The sequence below is a fragment of the Staurois parvus genome, unplaced genomic scaffold (assembly GCF_062004578.1).
Source record: "Staurois parvus isolate SC_StPar_1 unplaced genomic scaffold, SC_StPar_1.0 ptg000928l, whole genome shotgun sequence".
NCBI classification, from domain to species: domain Eukaryota; kingdom Metazoa; phylum Chordata; class Amphibia; order Anura; family Ranidae; genus Staurois; species Staurois parvus.
In genome coordinates, this window is record NW_028318724.1 from 224,702 (window position 1) to 246,463 (window position 21,762).

At 41.2% G+C, this 21,762-nt stretch overlaps 1 protein-coding gene across 1 annotated transcript in view; it reads left to right on the top strand.

Moving 5' to 3' along the window:
* The window catches only part of LOC149441978 (serpin B6-like), a 53,543-nt gene that overhangs the window by 14,659 nt on the left and 17,122 nt on the right, over nt 1-21,762 (top strand). Inside the window, exons 2-3 of the mRNA XM_089656679.1 lie at nt 12,004-12,195; nt 20,827-20,961. Of these exons, the coding sequence (XP_089512805.1) occupies nt 12,028-12,195; nt 20,827-20,961 (303 nt within the window). The 5' untranslated portion in view covers nt 12,004-12,027. The remainder of the gene's footprint in view (nt 1-12,003; nt 12,196-20,826; nt 20,962-21,762) is intronic.

Sequence of the window (21,762 nt, forward strand, 5' to 3'; positions counted from 1 at the left end):
TAAAAACTATGTTGCTTGCTTGAGCTGGCCATGCACGGAATAAAATTTGGCCAGTTCATCGAGGAATGGCTGAATTTTGATTCATGTATAGGGTAGCTGGTTGTACACAAGCCAATTTATCTATCAACTTATGTACAACCAACCTGTCATTTTTTTCCCGAATAATCAGTGCCACCGCTTATAGCTGGCATCACTAATCCTTGTAGAAGGCCCCCTTCGGCAGAATACAATAGCGCAGTGGGAAAGGTTCCCATATCCACATCGAATGTGTGGATGGGGGAATAGGTTTATTTTTTTTTGTTCAAACCACTGATTAAACAAAAAAAAAATGAATCATGTATGGGCTGCCTTAGCCAGATTCGGCAGCCTTGTCATGGAGGCTACTTCAGTCATTTACTCCATTGGTGAGAACTGGCAGACCAGGCATAAGCAGACCTTTAATTAGCTAGTTGTAAAACATTAATGGTATTATATCAGCAATTAGGTAAAGCTGGAAACACAGATTCTCTCTTTATAAGTGCGATAAACAGAATTCACAAGTCTGGCACTATCTGCCACAATCCAGGTGCAGGTGATTACATTTATTAGCAAAGGCTTTATGGAATGGCATAACATTGTTTAGCTGGCAGTTAGTTATAAGCATTTGCTAGAACCACTGCACAGTATGCTCCCAACATGGAGACAAAGCTGACATCAACAGCTCTGGGTCTCATACTTAAAGTGTTACTAAACCCACAACAGTAAAATCAGTCTGTATATGCAGTAAAGCATGCTTGTTATACTCACTGTGGAACCTAAGGGGTTAATCCTCTGCATTGTGTGAAAACGCTGTTTGATCCTGACTTCTCTGACCCTCCCCTTCTTCCAGTACCACCCTCTTATCTCCTGATAAGGAATATCGTGTGGAGTCACTCTGCACATGTTCAGTTTGGTGTGTATTGCTAGCGAGACTTTTTCTTGGGAGTGCATGTGATCAGAACATGGCCAATCAGCACTGTCCAGACAGAGATCAGGGGTTCTGCATCCTCCTAGAGCAAAATTAAAACTCCTGCAAGCATTAACCAGTGCTCTGCTGAACACTGATAGAACACAAGATTGCTTTAACCTCCCTAGTGGTATGATTATTTCAGATTTTTGGTGCTGAAAGCGGTACCATTATTTTGCATGGAAATATGTAGTTTTTTTTATTGTAGGCTGTAATTTTTAGGAATAACTCACTGAAATCTGTCCGAACAAGAGTCTATTAAACATCCTGGGTATGATAAAATTTGAAACATGAAATAATAAATTATAATTTAATAAATAATCATAAAAAATAATAATATAATAATAATACATTTAATTCAGTAATATAATCAAACCGAATACACTGAAATTTGAAATATAGCGCCAAGTTCATACATTGCTGAGCAAAGTCGCAAAATCGTTTTCAGTGTCTGATGACGAATTTCCCCACTAATCATTATCACTCAATTCTTCAAGTGATTCTGATTTACGATTGCTGTTCTCTAGCTGGTATAAAATCGCTTTTGACCTAAAGGGACACTTTTTGGACGCCATGGACGTTTCTCAGTTTCCAGGCAGAAAGAACAGACAAAATGCAGGCAGGGCACAGGACAAAGCACTCGGGACAAAATGTATGTGAAATGGGTTGATACAGTAATGTTTTACTATGTGATTTTAGTGAATTTAGTGAATGTCACTTTTACAACTTTCAAATTTCCCGCCGTTTCGTCCCCGTATGTCCTGAAGTCGCAGGGAACGGAACCCAGAAGATAGATGCCGGCATCCGCCGGAGGACATTGCCGGGGACACTGCAGGAGGGACATCACGGGAGCGTAGGACAAGGTAAGTGAAGAAGAGATCCCGGAGCAGCGCTGTAGCACTAGGGACAATATGTATGTGAAATGGGTTGAAACAGCAATGTTTTACTATGAAAAATGTGTTTTGAAAAAAATGAAATTTTTTAACACTTTCAAATTTCCCGGCGGCGCCGTACGTCCCGACGTTACAGGGGCCGGAACACAGAAGCCGGATGCCGGCATCAGCCGGAGGAGATGGCCGGGGACGCTGCAGGGGACACATCGCGGGAGCGAAGGACAAGGTAAGCCCTGCAGGGACTCCCTATGCAGCTCCGCATGGTAAGCCCGAGTGTAGCTCGGGGTTACCGCTTTTGGCACTGACATTTTACCCCGAGCTACACTCGGGAATACCGCTAGGGAGGTTAACTGCTGATGAGAAAAGGTTTTTAGCAGTTTATATTTACTAAAATAATTGCACTTCCATGTTCTGTGTACTGTGGGAGATTGGATATAGTGGATGCAGGCTTCTGGGTTTAGTAAAACTTTAAGATTAGGAGCTGGGAGGACTGGCCACTGATCACATGATCGCTGTGACAGCCTATGATTAGCTATCACAGTCATCAGTGACTGTACAACCTGCCCTGTACTCTTTCTCCTTTTGAATGCAGCAAAATGGGAAGAGTCGGAATGCAGAGCAGATTTGCCTGACAACCATGGCTTAACTGAACAAGCTGAGGATAGAAGCTAAATGAATACTATAGACAACTGCTCCCAGTTCTGTCTGTTTCACTTTGATACATTCTTCCCATTGCATCTTTTTCTCCTAGCTATAAAAAAAATGTAAACAAAAAAAGTGTCAAGGTCAGAGTCAAGATCAAGGTTAAAATTCACGGTCAGAGGTTAGTGTCAGGGTCAGTGTGCTTTAGGTAGGATTTACAAAAAGCTTTTTGTTATTGTTAGTGTCAGTATTGTTAGGATAAAAAACAAAATGTGCACTATTGTTTTTGTACTGCAGATACAAACAACAAACAATATGCATCAGAAAAAAATATTTTTTTTTTACTAACAATCAATGTGAATGCAGGGATCTCTCCCCCATCAGAATACACAGATCAGCACTGCAGCTACCCATATGGAAGGAAAATATATTTGAAGTATATTTAAAAAAAAATTTTTCCAAATATATTGCCATATAATTGAAATGCTACAATTTTGTCCATATTCAATATATTTCAAAATATATTTATATATATATATATTTTTATATATATATATATATATATATATATATATATATACATACACACACTGCATGTTAAAATTTGTTTTTATTACAAATATGAAAAATATTTTTAAAAATACTTTTTTAAAATATATTTGTAGCAATCGTACCCACAGAGATGGACTAGGTTCAACCATTTTGCTCCAACCTCCATCTTGGCAAAGGATCATCCATCTTGTACAAACATATCTTTCCTCATTCTCCCCCTCCCTCTCTGAGAGCCACAGTGACATTTAGTCGGTGTGTGTGTTGGAAGTGTCACAGGCAGGCCAGGGCACAGCAGAGAGCTCCGAGCTATAAAACATCTCTGAGCTGGGTGCCGGGCTGGCCGGGAAGCTGTGCAATCTGGCACCTCGTAAAAGGATAACCCAAGCCTTCCCCTGAGTTTAAAGACATTCCAGAGAAGTAAGAAACTAGATAACACTTTTAAAATCCATTTTTCCCCTATGTCTCATATCTTGGAATATGAGAGACTTACATGAAAACCAGGCATATCTTCAGATTGCTCACGATCAGACAAATCGTTTGATAGGTCACACTCTCTGGCTGGAATACATAGGAAAGCAGAAAATTACATCTAGAAACCATTCAAGTATGTATTTCATATTTCATATGTAACCGTTTCTCAGATGCGTCTGCATATTAATCTATCCTCGGGTGGAATGTTACTTGTGCCTAGGAAAAGTTATCAGCCAAAATATGAGCTAGGAGAGATTTTGGTTCTAGTTTGGGTCTCCGCCCAGACAATCCCTCCCCAAATGAGGCATTGGTCCTTGGCTTCAGAGACACCCCATGCTGAGGGACAAAATAGGCTGTCAGGCCTAAGAGTATAAGTTGAAGAATTCTCCCGTTTAACATCAGAACCAACTTGGGAGACGGTGCCCTTTTGCTCTGAAACTTGATCTGCTTAACCCAGGACATTTTGGCAAGTACTTATCTACCTAACTTTCTTTCTGTTATCTTTTTGCTGTGCTGTTGCTCTCTGTATATTTATATATATATTGGTTACATCTTTTTTCTGTAAATATTTTATTGCACCCTTTTGACCTTTTAGTAGTAAATCTTTCTTTCCGAAAGTGTTGAACTGTTTCTATAGCTCGTTAATGCAACTTACGAAGTCCTGTCTCTAAAAGAGCGCTACTGTGTGTGTTTACCCTCTTTATAATCTGTCTGCGGTGACAGTGCTACACAGACGATTATCTCAACCATCATAGTGTTATTGCTGATATTGCCGAGTTTCCTCTTTCTCTGTACAAAAAGGAGGTGGGGGCAGTGTGAAGGGTTAATTGCGTAATTAACCTGACCCAGTAACAATCGCACCCAGGCTGCCGGTACATCGATTTGTGGTAAATTAGCTGGAAAATCGTTGTGTAGGGTGCAGCTGGGCGTGGCATTGTTACGCATGTGACATCGCAGTTTTAGATTGGCTAGTCCTTCGGTCACGAGTTTGGTGAGAAGGGCTGCGGTCTGACGCGCAATCGTCACAATATTCTTCAGATTTTTTTTAACATATGAAAAAGTCATTTTAACATATATTTTTACATATATTTGCAAATGCATTCCAAAAATGTAGATTTGTATTTTTAAAGACATACAGTATATTTGAAATGTATTTTTAAAAATATGTTTCATACATCTTTTATTAAAAACGCATTTAAGCATGCAGTATATTTATTTATTGAAATATATTTTTAAATATATTGAATATGGCCAAAATTGTAGCATTTCAAATATATGGTAATATATTTGGCAAGAATATTTTTCAAATATATTTTTCTTCCATGTGGGTATTGGCTGCAAGTGCTGATTGAGTGCTGGTTTTGTTCAACAAAACTAGGTTATTAGACCGGCTTCTGTTGAACAGAAAGGAGTATACATAGATGCGTACCAGCCAAATTTTGGTACTTGTGTATCTGGCTTTAACCCCATGTCTGTCTGTGCAGGGGTCTGCTAAGCTTTGGTTCTGATTAGCTAGCCCTGTCCACCTGCCTAGCTATCAGACAACACTGATCAAAGAAGATGGATTTCAGGGTGACAGCTCTGTTTAGTTTACACTGAGTCCAGACCTGAATGACTGCAGTTGGAATAGGACACTTTCATTCACAAAAATACAAGCTGACAAAAGCATGCGATGGCTAGTACACTAGTAAAATTTGGGTGTCAAGCCAGTGAATTTTAATTTTGTAGGTTGGCAATGCTGATCTGCATCTGCTTGGTATAATTGATTCATCATACACCTAACTCTAATCCTACAAAATCCCAGACTGTGCAAGTGTAATAATGAATGCTGGTTTGAATCCAAAGGGTAGACGCACCAAATATTGATTTGATTAAATTTTTATTTTGTTTGCTCACTTGGCATTTTGTAAATTGATAAAAATAAACAATTAAAATATATATTTTGAAGGTATTCTTACTTTACATAATTTCTTCACACCTGCCTAAAACCTTTGCACAGTACTGTATATTTCTATGTGGTCCCAATTACACAACATACCTAAAATAATTGTTTGTTTGGAGCAAGGCCTCTGGACAGATTGCAAGCTAAACTGAACAATTTCACAGTGGCTCTGTCCTGACGGACAAAGAGGGATACACTAAGCATTCCCTATTATTATACAATAGAGAAGCCCAGCTTCTAGAATTGTAACCTTAGTTAGGACAGATAGTATTCAAGTCTAATTTACAACTGATAATGTAATCCGCTAGCATGTCCCTCCAACTTCCCAAAACAAAATGATTCCGGAATGTCTTTAAGAAACATAATGGATTTATACATTAAATAGATTAGCACCCATGGATCTGAATGAGGACAATTAGGGAAAAAAGAATTATTTTATAAATTGTTATATGGTAAGTTAGCTCTTTATGGTTAATTATTTTTTTTATGATTTCTAATTTGTCATATGTATAATATATGTACAAAATGTCTTAACTTCACTCGTTAGTATTATATATTTTATTATGGTGTTTTCAGTATTTATTATTACCACTTTTAACTAATAATTCTACAACTTGAAATTTTAAGTTGATGCCTTCTTTGACAATTATTTCAACAATAAAGAGCTCCTGCACTGTTTGAGGCACAAATATTCTTTAGCGTAAAACTCCCAATGTTGTTCTATGCCTGGGGAGCCTCATGTGGTGCGTACAGCTGTCCATAGATGTGAAAGGCTTTACGTGACTGTAAGTGAAAGGCAGGTAAACACTGATGATTTTGTGCATCAGTGTCTACATGCACCTACACACATGTGCATGTAAATGAACACGGAACAATAGGAATACATCATACATGTAAGCACAAGTAAACACAGGTGCAAGACAGCATTGACATTTACCCAAGTATGGGAAAGTACAGCTATAGGTGATGAGTATAGCCAGTCATAGGAGGCCAGCTATACTCATCATCTATAGCTCGTGTACAAAAATGTCAAGATTTTATGCTATACCAGATTTGTGCCTTGAGCCATTTTTGGAGTGTCAGTCCTTACAGTCCTATCTCCTATTGCCAGCAACTTGTTACAATGTAGCTACAAATCAAGGGCAAGGCTATACAATCACCCCCTCTAGTGGCCAAACCTGATATTTTCCCATTCTTTTAAATAAGGAGTTTTTTTTGGGGGGGAGGGGGTTACCAAAATTTAGCACAAACTATTAATATCCACTTCATTATCTATGCTTCCTTTGCTGCTTTTTCCTGCAGTAGTGCAATATATATTGTAATGTCTTCACTGCTCTTTAGGCATCAAAAAGAGAGCAAATCCTTGAAACGGATTGCCTAGTCCTCCATCTGGACATAGCCCTTACCCCTTTTTGCCCAGAGGTGCCATCAGGAGACATAGATTGCCACTTCCCCTGAGACCTTTGTAGCAGGTCATGTGGGAAGAACTGACAGCCACTGACTGGCCATGGCATACACTAGTCTCAGATGAGCTGTGTTCCTTTGTAAAAGATTCTGAGTTGCCAGTTTGTTTTTATATCTAACAAATGTGACATTTTTATCATTTTTTTTTAATTCTTTTTATTGGTATATACATGTTCAAGTAGTTACAAAACAGAGCATTTGGGCAATCCCTGGCTCAAGAAACAATACAGAGTATTTTGTACACAAGTTACAACTTTACATGACTACGTACTGTACATTACCATCAACAAATGCTCAGCACCAGAAATCATAAATAAATAATGTAGAATATTGGAATACCCAACTTGACTTGAAACATTAATTCTGAGGACACAGTCTCACATTCTGTACAAAAAGGATGGATTCTGGACTTTCTAATCCCCCTGGAGTGGCATCAGCCTCTTGATGGATCAGTAACACAGTCTCTGTAAGGAGCACTTGGTCCCCTCTAAGTGAATCTATTCAGACCCCAGCTAGAAGCTACCCATCCACCTGGCTGTCTTTGAAGAGTATCCTGGAGCAAAAGATTCTAGAACAGACTTGCAGCACTGTCCCAGGGTGAACTGGTTGGGTATGGCACGTACAGTAGCATCCCTCTCTTCTGTAGGCCCCCGGGGGTGTAGACATTGTCTTTGAGTCCTGTAGCTTTGGGTAAACTGCTTTCAGTTTTTTTTTGCCGGGCTAGTTTCTTTCCAAGCTTGCAGGCTGTCCTGCCTCAGTGGTCTGTAGGGCAGTGGAGCTCTTCAGACCTCCAGTCTGGAGGCAGAACCCCCCTTCTCTGGGGTCTGTCCCAGGCTACACAGCAGCACACCTCCATCTTCCACCTGACTCCCCTGCTGGCACACCTCAGCATTCCATCTATCACCCAACTCCCCTGCTCTCTCATATTTATGGGCTGATTAGGCCATCTTGCCAGGCCTCCTGTCTGGGGATTGGCTAGATTCCCATAAATATGCAGATCAGCAACTTCTGGCCTCCACCCTCTAGCTTCTAGAAATGTCTACAAGCCTCTAGAACCAGGGGGAGGTACCAGAGGTTTGACCTGTAGAACCCTCCTGCCAGGCCTACAGTAAACCCACTGACTCACACTCAGGATTCTTACAAGCCTCTAACTACACTACAAACTATGTACACCAGAGGGCATTACAATAGTGTTTTAGTCAATGTGATGTCGGTGTTCAGTTCATCCAGAATGAGATAACTGAGACGCTCCAAATTGAAATTGATAGGCGTGATGGCTCTGCAAATACCATAAGAAAAAGGAATTGGAAAGAACAAATTTCTGCTTCATCCAGTCAAATGTCATCAGGGTGCCCCCTGAGCAAATGTAATTGAGTTCCTTGATTCTTCTAGTGTCAAGGGCTCAGAGATTAAATAAAACTTAGACAGACAATCTAGGGTATGTGACATTTGTATTTCATGAGATCCTGCACTCTTCTTTTTTTTATTAAGGGCACAGAATTTAACTGTTCTGCCACCCCAACACAACAACTTCACTCTCCTGTTTAAAGTGTTATTAAAGTCAACATTTTTTTTATAATTAAAATGACAAACATGTTATACTTATCTGCTCTGTGCAGTGGTATTGCACAGAGCAGCCCCGATCTTCCTCTGCTTGGATCTCACGCCAGCAATCTCGGCTCCTCCTCTTCATTGTGCGTCCCCATAGCAAGCCACTTGCCATGGTGGAACACAGTGTCTGCGCGCTCCAAAGCTGTGTGTCTATGGAGTCGTGCTGTGTGAAGAGGAAGAGAGGGGAGAATAGATGCAACCATGCACAGCTCTGGATCTATTTTCCCTTCTCTTCCCCTTCACACAGGGAAGGGGGAGGAGAGAGGAATAGGACATTTTTTTTATCTTAAAGGATAAATTCACCTTTTCACAAAAAGAATAAATGCACAAGTTTTTGCAGGTAAAAAATGTGCTTTTATATTTTTTTTGCATCAGCAGCCTGTAAAGCTTTGCATGCAGGTCATCTGTACACTGTCAGTGTATCTTCCTGCCCATACATCCCGTACGGGCAAGCCAATACTTGCTGACAGGAAGACTCAATGAACTACTACAGCGTTCACAGCGCCGTGGTAGTTCATTGAGGGCTACAGGTTGACAGCCGCTAAGGATTTTGGGACTTGTAGTTCATCCATTCCCAGAACTCTGTGAATGAAGAAGCGGCTGTGTTGGGGGCGGAGCCCCGGATGGCCGTGCTGTATTCAAAAACTGAGAACTAGTACTGGAATGGAAACTTCTCCCCGTAATTGTGTCACAGGGAGGGGGGCAGTGGGCAACGGCTGTTTCATGTACCACCGTTTAATGCAAGGAATGCATTAGGGTAAAAAATGCTTTTAGGTTGATCACTTTAAGATCTACCATTCCCTGTAAATATAATACGTTGCAGTAGATCTGATCCCTTCTGGGAATATTGTAATTCTCTGAATCTGCTGAATATGCAAATAGGAGGTATGCATGAAAGTAATTCTTCTGCTCTTCTCCTGATATGTAATGAATATCATAAAATGTTACATAAGCTAGTGTAGCACCCTCCTAGGTAGCTAGGGGGAGCCAGACTCCAATGGTTAGATAGGGTCTGAGCAGCAGCCCACATGTAATAACCAGAGTGGCGTCAAATTGAGGTCAGGGCTGAAATGCTCTGCAGTCCAGCCCCTCTGGAATTTCACCCTGATCTAGAGCTTTGGATGAAGGTCTAGAGGCCATGGGTGGATCTGAGGAGTGGCTGGCTTGTACTCTTGAGGAAACATGGCCAATCCCCAACAGGAGGCTTGGAAGGGGCCAGGACAACTCTTTAAAAGTAAGAGCGCCTGCTCAGTAGCAGGAGTGGAAAGAGGGGAGGAGGAGGAAGGGTAAGGCTGAGGTGCCTGGGAGAGAGCATAGGCTGGAAAGGGTTCGCCTCCAGAAGAGATACTGGAAAGGAGGAAGGCTGTGGACTTCACTGGCCCCCTGAGCGAGGACCACCTGGAGGCAGGAAAAGAGAGACCCAGCTGATAGGCCTGGTAGCAGTCACCGACCCAACAGTAGCACAGGAGTGAGTACACCTACACCCCCTGGGCCAGAGAGAGCAGAGAGAATTTGGGTGGGAAGCCAAACTTGCTCTGCAGCTGGGACTATTGTCCTTCTAGTGGTAGTTACTACTGGATCCCCTGTCCAGGGACTCCCCCATACAGCTGGATTGAGAAGTATCTGGAGTTGGAGAGGTACATTGGGAAATGCTGGCTAGCTCTCCAGAAGAGGATTTCTGTGCAAAGACTTGTAATATAGTTCAGGAAGTTCATCCTCAGTTGCCATTCCTTTGGGCATCCCATACACCCCTTACCCCATCCAAGTTGTACATACCTAATAAAACTTCAAAACGAAGCTCAAGGACTGGTTATCTGTCTCCTGGTACAAGTCTAAATGGAAAATGTGTAATATCTGGCTGTGCAGGACTATGGGGTGGTCCAAACCTCAGCAATTCCTAAGGGGGTAGTGTTACACTACAAATGCTGAATCTGGATTTTTTTTTGTTATCTTTAACCAGTTAAATAAACATGAGAGAATTTTAAAAGGGGATATCATTGCCTTTGGTTGGTTATATAAATCAATGTAGATTAACGCAGTATTAACCCCCAAACCAAAAATGTAATGAATTGCAGCTTACTTTACCCTTAAATGTGGTGGTTACCCTTAAATTCATTTATTTAGTTTTCCCTGTGTTCTCACATGGTGATCTGGCCAGTAAAACACCTCTTGTCTTAGAGTACCCCACTCTCCCACTCTGGATGAAGGCTCACAGGGGTACCTTTGGACCACAGCATTGTCAATCTGGGGGGGGGGGTTATATGTTCTAGCAGATTTAAATACACTGAGCAAATTGAAGCCAAACTACAGCTAACAATTTATTAGCAGTTACAGAAAACAGTTTTGTTCCTTTTGGGATAAATGTTTTAAATACATAAATAGAACTGATCATTGTAAGCACCCTTGCCTGTGTTGAATGGCTTGACTTTATTGAGATTTTTCAAGTTCTAAACAGTGCAAAAGACAAATGTGATGTTTTCACAGAAAATGTCGAATAGCACAAAAGAACACCTGAGTTAACAAACAGCAAACATACCTTAAGAAACTAAAGAACCTGTGTGAAAAAAACAACTGGGTAATTCAAACAGAATATTCCCAGCATTAAGTCCATCAGGTATAGGAGAGTCAGTGGTCGTAGCCCCATTAATCACACAGAATGAGCATCAAGGAAAACATTACAGATGTTGTAGAGCGAGTAAAGAGTAGGTTCAACTAGCCCCAGAAAACAGGGAAATGAAAAAGGGGACAGTAAAAAGTAAGAAAAGGAAGTAAATAGGAACAAGGAAAGAAGAGGGTGAAGTCGGGAAATATCAAGGCAAGGAAATATATTGAATCCATGGGTCCCATGTTCTATCAAATTTGTTCGTATTGTGTACAATACAGGTGAGTCTGTGGTTAATCATGATCCAATTCAATTTATTCTTAACATATTCAAGTGGAATAATTGATCCCTTCCAGTGTTTAGCTGCTAAAAGCATATAGATAAGCAATTTAAGGGAATTTTTAGCATTGTACTTGGAAATTTATGAAAGAGCGCCGTCTCCGGGTCCCTGCAAACATTCACCCCTGTCACCATGTACATGTAGATCAGATTAAACATGCAGATCGAAAATCTAGTTGCTATTGGGCATTGCCACCAAACATGGAACATAGAACCCATCTGACTGCAACACAGAAAGCACATTGGTGAGGCAGATGGATGCATCTTCGCAATCCAGGTTTGAACCAGGTACCATCGCAATAATCAGCTTGTTCTTTTAAAAAATAACAAACTTACTGGCCTGATCATCAGATGAAAATAGAACAAAGAAAACCTAAAAGATAAAACTAATGCAGCCATCATGCCTAAGAAGTGGTAAGCTACAATATAATAAATGTTTGCTTTTGGGTTTAATAGTACTTCAATGTGTTAAAGCACATTTTTTAAAGTTTTTTTTTTACAGATTCAGGTACCAAAAAAGAAAATCATGTCCACTCTTGAGGCATTTACTATGGCAAACAATTTATTCACTGTGGATCTTGCCAGACAAATGAATGGGGACCAGAATGTGGTAGTGTCACCTCTGAGCACAATCATCGCTCTTTTATTGATCTGTCTTGGAGCCGAAGATACAACTGAAGCCCAAATAAAACAGGTAAGACTATCATGGTTATTCAGCAAAAGTGCTTAAAGAGGAGTTCCAGCCCCCCCAAAGACTAAAAGTCAGCAGCTACAAATCAGCTGTTGGGTGCTGGCACCGCCATCTTGACTAAGTGAAGCCTTGCAGGTTTACAACCAGTTTCATACTGCACATGCAAGAATCGTGCTGCACTTTGTGCATGGGCGGCAGTCCTCTGGGACCTGTGAAATGTCCCAGAGGGCTGCGGGGGGGGGGGGGGGAAGGGGGGGGGGAAACTGTAATGGCGAACTGAGTTGGAAGTGGGAGCAGGTACCTGTCAAAACCAGGTACCCACTCCTCCCCAAAAGGTGCCAAGTGAGGCAGCGGAGGGGGGGAGGAGGCAGATAAGAGGAGCTTCTACTTTTAAGAGGAACTCCGCTTTAAGGGACAAAATTAGGAACCCAACCAACGAATCAAAAATCCAGCCAAAGTAAAATGAAATCTTATTGTACTAAAAATGCTTGCCATTTGCTGTTCCATTTCATTTTGTAGAGAGTGTGAGCTCCTAGAATGTAGCTTTATATCACAAAGCAGTAACATGAATCTATATTTACATAGAAAAGAATCCAGGCCTCTAGTTACATAGTTAGTCTGGCTGAAAAAAGACAAAAGTCCATCCAGTTCAACCATTAAAAAAAAAAAGAAGGTTATAATCCTATACCCACAGTTGATCCAGAGGAAGGCTGTTTTTTTTTTACTCTTCATTCTTAGAGAAAATCCATGGTCATAGCATACATTTTCATTTTAGAAGATCAGCATTGTAAATCCAATACAAGCAATAGTTATTTCTGACAATCCAATATAGACTTTTTCAACTAACCTCCTTTCATATTGTGAGTGCTGCCTATCTGCTGTTCATCTTTTTCCACAACTCCTTGGATTCCATGCATGCTTTTCAGCTTCTCCTCTGCTGTTCGCATTCTATCTTTAAGGACTACATATCCCATGGTACCCTGCTGTCTGCAAGCTGTGATTCCTGTGCTGACTCCACCTCCTAAAACTCCACCTCTCAGCAACTCTGTAATTCAGAAGGCAGGCGCTGCAAATTTTGTGACACAGCAGTGCCTACTCCCAGGGCATAGGGAATATGTGAGAACTTCATGAAGTAAATGTACAAACTTAAAAGATTGTTCATAATAATAGGGGTGGATTAGAAGTAATTGAAACCCAGTGTGGAAGTGAATATATGATTTTACATTTTTGTTTACAAACGGTTTTATTTTGCAAAAGTAAACTGTAAAACAACAGTACATTTTCAAATGATTCTCACAGCAAAAACAAAGCACTTTTGAAAGATACAATGCAGAAAAGTATATTAACATAAAAAAGAGAGGAAATAGAAAACAATAGATTGCAAGTACATGAAATATGTAGACAATAAAGTATGCTGAATGATACACCTGTCAACAGTATATGCCAGTCAACCTTCACTTGGAATGTTGTTAATCATGCAATAAATGTCTACAATCCCTCCATGATTCCCATTTTTATCAAATAAGTGCATCCCATCCAGTAAAGTATAATGAATTCGTTCCATGGCATCACGGCATCAACCCTGTGTAAAACGGAGGCCAAGGGTACAGCATTGGACTTCCAGTGTAAGGCAATAGCCCATAAGGTGGCAATACAAATAGTATGTATCAGTCTCATAGTGGCAACAGGGATCCCCGGGACATGAGCCCCCAATAGGCAGGCCTGCATGGATAATCGTACTGGGGTACCCGCCAGTGAGGCAGCAACCTCAGATATCTTACGCCAAATCCATGATTTTACATTTTTTACCATAGATACACTTAAACTTAAATCTCCAAATCTAAAGTACTACCTGAGTTGTGGTGTAGATCAACCATTCTCAGTCAGGGTTCCATTCTCAGCTAGGGGTTCCTTGACCACCACTGTAAGGGGTGCATTCTTCCCACTGACCACCACTGTAAGGGGGTAATTTTTTCTAAGGACAACCAATGTCAAGGGCTTTTTTCCCCACTAACCACTGGTAAATTGGTGTAATCAGGGGTACCCTGAGACCTGAATACTATTTCAAAGGGTTCCTCTAGGTCGGGGGTTCTCAAAATGTGGCCAGCAGGCTACATGTGGCACTCAGATGTGGCTCTCAACCTCAAACCATGGAAGCACACTTCAATTATATCCTGTGGGTTTGAATGCAAAAGTCTATGGCAAAGTGCAGCTAACCCACAGAAAAGCCACAGGTGCACTGTGCATCACCTGCGTTGCAGGTAAATCACAGTGCATCAGTGTGAAAGCAGTTATTTCAGGGGGCTTAAGACAGTAGGGGCTCATTTACATTTGTGGTTTGGTGGGCACTAAAACCCCATAATTGATATGTGTTTTTACCACACACCCACAGTCATGTTTCATATGACTGTCATGTTGACTGTCATATACCTTTAAATGTTTCAGTGTTTTCTCTCTGCTCCTCCCTTTCCTTTAGTTTAGCTAATGTTGCATAGATAGCCCTCCCCCCTTCCCAGAGATGCATTGCAGCAGCCTCATGGCATGGAGCAAGACACAGTATTTTCTTTTGACCTATGGAATTTCATTGTTGTAAGATTCTCTCAGTTTATGGAATAAACTTCACAAGATCTACAAGATGTCATTCTCATTGAGTCACTGACTGTGGTATCCAACAGAGGTTGAAGTTACCACTATCTCATCACAACTGTAAGTTACAGAGATCACACTATCAATGCTTAGATTGGAGACACAGAACACCCACCAACCACTGGTGTAGGGTCAGGGGTCACAATGGCGGCCCCGCCCTATGCTCAAGGGGGTCCAGGAGGTCCCCCTGTCACTTTCAGTTTTATACTTGGACAGGAGGGGCAGCGGGGTGGCATATGCAGGAACCGAACCTCTCCATTTTCCTCCTGCAACTGCTGAAAGCCAGCTTCACCCCCTCTCCCTCCAAACAGCATTCAGCAGCTGCAGGAGGAAAATGTTCATTATGCTATTCAAAATAAAATATCCGAAATTCCGAACCATTTAATTTTATTGTGGCTCGTTACCAGTTACAAAATCACCTAAGTGGCCCTCACTCTTCAAAAGGTTGAGCACCCCTGCTCTAGGTTAAGGTGTTGAGAAAGGCTAGTGAAGATTGTAACCATATATAGGCAATTAGGATTTATAACAATCATGGCTACAAATAGCTATGATTCACTGTGGTGCTAAGTTACATTGCAGTATGTACAGTAAATGCACAAATACTGCTTCATCATTGTACAGATAATGCCTCTGAAGTCCTGAATGGATAGAAATATTACAACGAGCTGCCATTAACCACAAATGAATCTAACTGGCCTACCACGGAGCATAATACTAGATCACGTCTTTAGCCATGAAAATTTAAATATGAATCCATCTCCATTTACAAAGTACAATAACATATAGGAGATGTAGAATATTGAGAACAATTTGTAGTTTTATGATAAACCTCTTTAACCTCTCTGTACTGATTTTATGAGGGCTGTCATTCCTGATCTCTTTCAAAGTATACTTCGTTACTTGACTGCTCAAGAACTTACTAGGAACAAGTATGCAGAATAAACAAATCACAACTCCTAATCTGAATATTTAATACTGAATACTTAATCTGAATATTTGTTAGAGGGCCTTGAAAAGCAGGGGACAGTGTTACGTTCAGGCAACAAGCATTTATTCAAGTAGAGGTCATCAGTGACAATCTCCAGATGCCTTTAGCACAGGTTGCTAAAATCATTTTGGTCAAGTAAGATACTTATTGGAAATATAGACTGTATGTTTTGATCTGAGAGATATTAAATATACCAACAGGACATGCTCAGGTCCAATAACTGCATTTTACAAATTTCAGCATTTAACAGTGTCATACATAGAAGAAAGTTGAACTGCTGTTTGGTGAGACAGCTGCTGACCCAGCTGAGAATGAAACAGTTAACCTGTTTCCTGCACTTTCTACTGAGCTCTGCCTCTCTCTTGTGCTGATAATAAAAGGGGGAGGTCTCTCCTCAGTCACACAGTCTGCATGGGAAGAGACACAGAAAAGACACAGCATGTAATCTCCGGTCACATCACAGAGCTGTTGCAACTGCCAGAGAGCCTAGCATGCCTTTAGGAACCTTCCACATGTAGGGGGTTTGCTGAGACCTGCAGTCCTCCCTAAAGAACACCAGCTCTGGAGATCTGCCACTGTAGACTCTGCTTTGTATGGACTCTTGCCTGTGCAGGTATGCTGGGGCAGCCACAAGCCTGAGTTAAGGAAAAGACTGTGCACTTTGTGTTGGAACTGTTGCACTGAGAGTTTCCAGTAAGCTTTTAAAATGTTGTCCTTGCCTAGTGTAGAGTTTCTGAAAGGGGTGCATGGTGGTAATGGCAAATGGAAAAACAGGGCCTATAATGCACACACATATGGGGTAAAGTGGTGACATGATGTTTCTAGGGGCAACAAGTAACAGAGAAGGATGAGGTGACAGCCAGACAGCCGGGGAGCGGTATCAGCAGGTGTGACAGGTCTCATGTATAGTGAGGGGAGTGGCTCATGGCCTACCTCCGAGCCCCAGCAACCAGGACCGGACCCACATGGAGGAGACCCTATGGACCTAGCCACATGAAAGGAGATAATTGTGCATGCACAGGGGGTCTGTGCTGCTGCCTGGTGGGATCCTATTCTGTCACTGGGAGAGAGGAGTCAAGCTGACTGGTGGAATGGGACATTGCTCTGTGATGTTTCCTTCAAAATGACGCATCCTGAACAGGTGTATGTATGGTGGGACCGGGAAGCACCTGTATGATAACTTCAGCTGATACATGGACACTGGGGTGTACCACTCAGTTCTAAGCTGGGGTACCGCCATAAAGTAGATATCACATGAACAAGGCCCTGCCTAAGCCTTGGGCATTAGTGAGCACGTACACCGGAGAGTCCGGAGGAAGGAGACGAGTGAGAGTAAAAGGCCCTGTGTGGACCGGGTGAGTGGGCCCCAGCCAGTTTATTTAGTAACATAGATTACACCATAAATCAGTGGGTTTTTTTTTTCAGGCAAGGCACCCTTTAAAATGATGCAAAATCTTGAGGCATCCCATTCTAAAATGTGAAAAACTAAACTAATAGTTTTACATATTGCAGAAATATGTATGCATGTTTGTCACCCAATATTACGGCAAATACACAAATACACTAGTGCAGGGACTACTTTCAAAATTGGTGTGATTCTGACGGAGTTGGATTCGCATCGATTTGAACGGTTCCATTGCCAGCAGTAGGGTGCAACTTGTCGTTCGATTTGGAACGGTCAAATTGCATGACAAGTCAAACTGGTGTGAAGCAGGGTCAATAGAGAAAATAAATAATATCCACTCACATTACAAAATACCAGTGACATCTATTAGCATTAGAGAGAAACAACAGCATCTCTGAGATTAGGAGGAAATCAAATGAACAAAAAGACTATAAATCAGTTTAGGCTGTCTACCACCCAGCAAGACTAAATTGAGATAGTCACCCCTCTCTAGGGCAGAATGGCTACACGTGAAAAAGGTGTTAGCCAGGGATCTGGATAGAGGGAATCTTAACAGCTGGCAGGATGGGTAAGAGTGGGATGGGAAAAGTATTGATTTTGCTTGGAGTTGGGCTGTAAACAATTACATTAGTAAGTCATCCATAAAGAATTTGGATGCTTGGCAATATATTTTCTGATGCGTAAGCAGAATCCTGTAGAGACACACAAAACAGCATACACTTAAAGAGAAGCCCAAGCAAAGCTGTCTAAATCTCTGAATCCAATGATCATTATGACTTGCATTTCTAGTTGATTAGCAAAATGATGAAACAGAGAGTAACTGTAACTTGCAGTTTACTCAGCAGGTGAAAAGTTAGAAAAATAAAGCAAAACAGGTTTGGGATGCAAAGAGCATACATACAGTACATTGCATAATAATGCAAAACAGACTATGAAAGCTGCACAAACATGGGCTCCTCACAGCAATGTCTCTGTGGCTCAATCAGGATAATGTGTGGCTGCATAGCATGGTCTCTATAAATCTAGAACAAGAGAGTTTTTTTGAGGATTACTGCTTCATTAAAACAACTCTAGACACAAATAGCTACTTGCTCATAAACAGCTTGTTATATAGTTGCATAGTTACTCTGGCTGAAAAAAAACAAAAATCCATCTAGTTCAACCATCAAAAAAAAAAAAAAAAGGCATAATCATATGCCCACAGCTGATCCAGAGGAAGGCAAAAAAACCCCACCAAAGCATGATCCAATTTGCTCCTGCAGGGAAAAAAATTCCTTACTGATCCCCCAAGAGCTTGGTGTCTCAGATGGTAGCTCTGGTAATGCAAGCAAACAGTTGGAGTGATCCAAGGACTAAAAGCCACCCCGCTGGAACAGCAGCACTCTGGTAGCAACAGAAGAGGGGTTCTCCACAGTAGCTATGTCTTCCAGAGCAACTGTATGCTATTAGTCTCCTGCCCCACTCCCCGCATGCCAGTTCTGCCAGCTGTAGGTCACTTGCCCAGCTACCTTTGCCTTACCAGGTGTGGCCTCTCTGAGTTTCTGAGGGAAGACATCTGAGGACATTATCTCCCCTGAGCATGTTCAGGAACCCAAGGAGTTGTTGGAATAGAGTTACGGGGCCTGTTCCTGCATCTGAGTATGGCAAGTACATGGGCATTCTCTGTTCATGCATTTTGTTATCCTGGTTTGACCAGATTCTTTACAAAGTTAAAATGTATTTGGCTGCTATTACAGGAACATCGGTTTGCAGGCTGCCATACATATTTTGTGTATACTTGTTAAAATATACCTAAAGCCAAGTTTTCATTGAATTAGGGTATGATCAGAACTAGTGATGAACTTGGGTTTGGTCTGAACCCAAACTCAGTCAATGTCATGGCCATATTAAATCAATGATGTCACAAGTATTCCCACTCCTTTCTACATGTGCAGCTCTGGGGTTTGGAATCTTCTGCCTGCAACTCATTGGCCCAGTGATGACAGCTAACTTCCAGGTTCGGACTGAACCCAAGCTCATTCCTAGCTATAACACCTATCAGTTTATTCATGCTGTCTCCTGTTTGGAAGATTTAACGAGGTAGAGATTGTGACATCACCACCACACCTCCTCACCTCATTCAAAGAACACCTTGTATTCATTGGAAAAAGGCATTCTGTGATTGGTAGGGGTCTAGAGCAAGTAACCCTCTATGGTCAGTATGCAGTAAAATATAACAGCAATCATTTTAGTAGCACAACACAGACTACTAAAGTGATTATCAGCTTCCATAGCAGTCCATCAAGTATGAAATATGTGTACTTACATTGGTCCAAGCTGGACCAATGTAACTATGCAATTAAGAGTTGGGCTGTAAGTGGGCTTTCAAGGAGTGGAGACCTTGTCTACGAGGATCTCAGTTCCAAATTACAGACCATACTGCTCATGAAAACCTTGATTATATATCATCTCCATATCAATTGTCCCCTTGATTGACCTGGAAGAACCAATTTTTTACCCACTTTAGTTACATCATTTCTTATTAACCAGGCTCTACATGTACAGAACAGGTATAGTTTTAAAAATTCTAACTTGACAGTGTGTTACAAATATGTAAAACATTATTCTCAAGGTTTTGAATGCCAACAAAGAAACACTTTGGAGTTAGCAGGTGACCAACACCAGGTCTAGGCAGTTGACAGTACACATGCAAGGTGATATCAAGAAGTTTCATGACTAGTTTTATAACATGCCAACAGATGGCAGCAGAAGGCTGCAAGCATAGTCACAGGAAGCACCGACCTTCACAAGTCAGTGTGGCAAAATACATTGTTCTGTGTGCTTCCAGAGATGTGCAACTGGTGCTATTCTGACAGCGTGCATTACCACATCTGCTATTTCACCATCGACAGCAAGCAAGAACAAAGAGCAAACATGAAATTCTCAGTGAAACTGGGAAAATATGCCACTTAGACATTTAACATGATTCAGCAAGTTTACGGCGATGCTGTAATGAGTTGTTCGAGGTGTTTTGAGTGGCATGTGCGCTTCAAGAGTGGAAGAACATCAGTGGAAGATGACGAAAAATCAGGAAGACCTTCAACAAGCTCATCCCCCAAAAATGCCCTCTTCCCGAAGATGAAGATCCAGCTCAAAGGTCGCCGTTTTGACAACATTGAGGAGATCCAGCAATTTGCCCAGTTTCAAGCAGAGTTTCACATTTGCTCTTGGGTCTAACTTGCTGTCCATGATAAAATAGCACATGGTCAGAATAGCACCAGTTGCACAGCTCCCAATGTACACGGGACGATGACTTTTGGCACACTGACTTATGAAGGTTGGTGCTCCCTGTGACTGTGCATGCAGCTTTGTGCTGCCATCAGTTGGTGTGTTACAAAACTAGTCTCAAAACTTTTTGATACCACATCGTAACTAACAGTGGTGCACACATTCCTTCCATAGCTTTGAAATTACAACAAGTTTCTCTTCTTGGAAGTATTGTAGGGAAATAGTATTCATGATTATATGAATATGCGTATTATCTAAGTGTGTGTGTGTATATCCATCCAATGTATGCATATCTGCAACATAGACTATTATTTTTATTTTTTTTCAGGTTCTTCACATTGAAAACTGCAGAAATATACATTATGGGATTCAAGACTTCATGTTTGTATTACAAAATACTAAGGAATACAGACTTGATATTGAGAATACATTCTTTGTTGAAGAAACATGTAAAATCACTGAAGTAAGGCTTTTCATTTGTAAGACTGTACATTTATTGTAGAAGTAATGGCTAAAATATTGAAATCTTCCCCACTGCTGATAAACATGCTGCATACAGTTTGCAATAAACCAAAGCGTACATACCGTTTTTTTTCACCTCTTCAGAGCAGTCATGTAGCAGTACAGCTTCATACGCTGTGTCAGCTGAGAGGATCCACAATGGGGCTGAATCCACTAAGCCACAACATCAACCTCACCCTCTCCCAGCACCCTCCCACCAGTGGCAGCAGACAGTATGCAGCATGTTTATCAGCAATGGGGAGGCAAGAGTTTAAAGTGCATTTCCACTATTGTAGTCAAATCTGAGAAAACTCCACTATATGTTTGTCATGTGTTCCTATTCACACAGTATATCTAAAAATAAATGCATAAATAAATATTTGTTACCTTTTAGATCAGTGTAGTTAATGTAAGTGAGGCCCCCTGACACCTCCAGAGGGCCGCACATTAACAGCATATTTTCGCACCTCAATGCCTAAAACTAGTTTTTCCTTTTTTTGCTGAGTATTACAATGCACATTGAAGAAGGTGGGGTACAATAACCCCAATATTAGTGTCAGTAGATGCCATAATAACTCCCAGCATTGGTATCAGTGGATGCAATAATAACCCCTAAATTGGTGTCAGTGGATGCAATATTAACCCCCAACATTGGTTCCAGTGGACGCAATACTATCCCCCAGCATTGGTGTCAGTGGATGCAATAATACCTCCAGCATTGGTGTCAGTGGATGCAATCGTAACCCACAGCAATGATATCAGT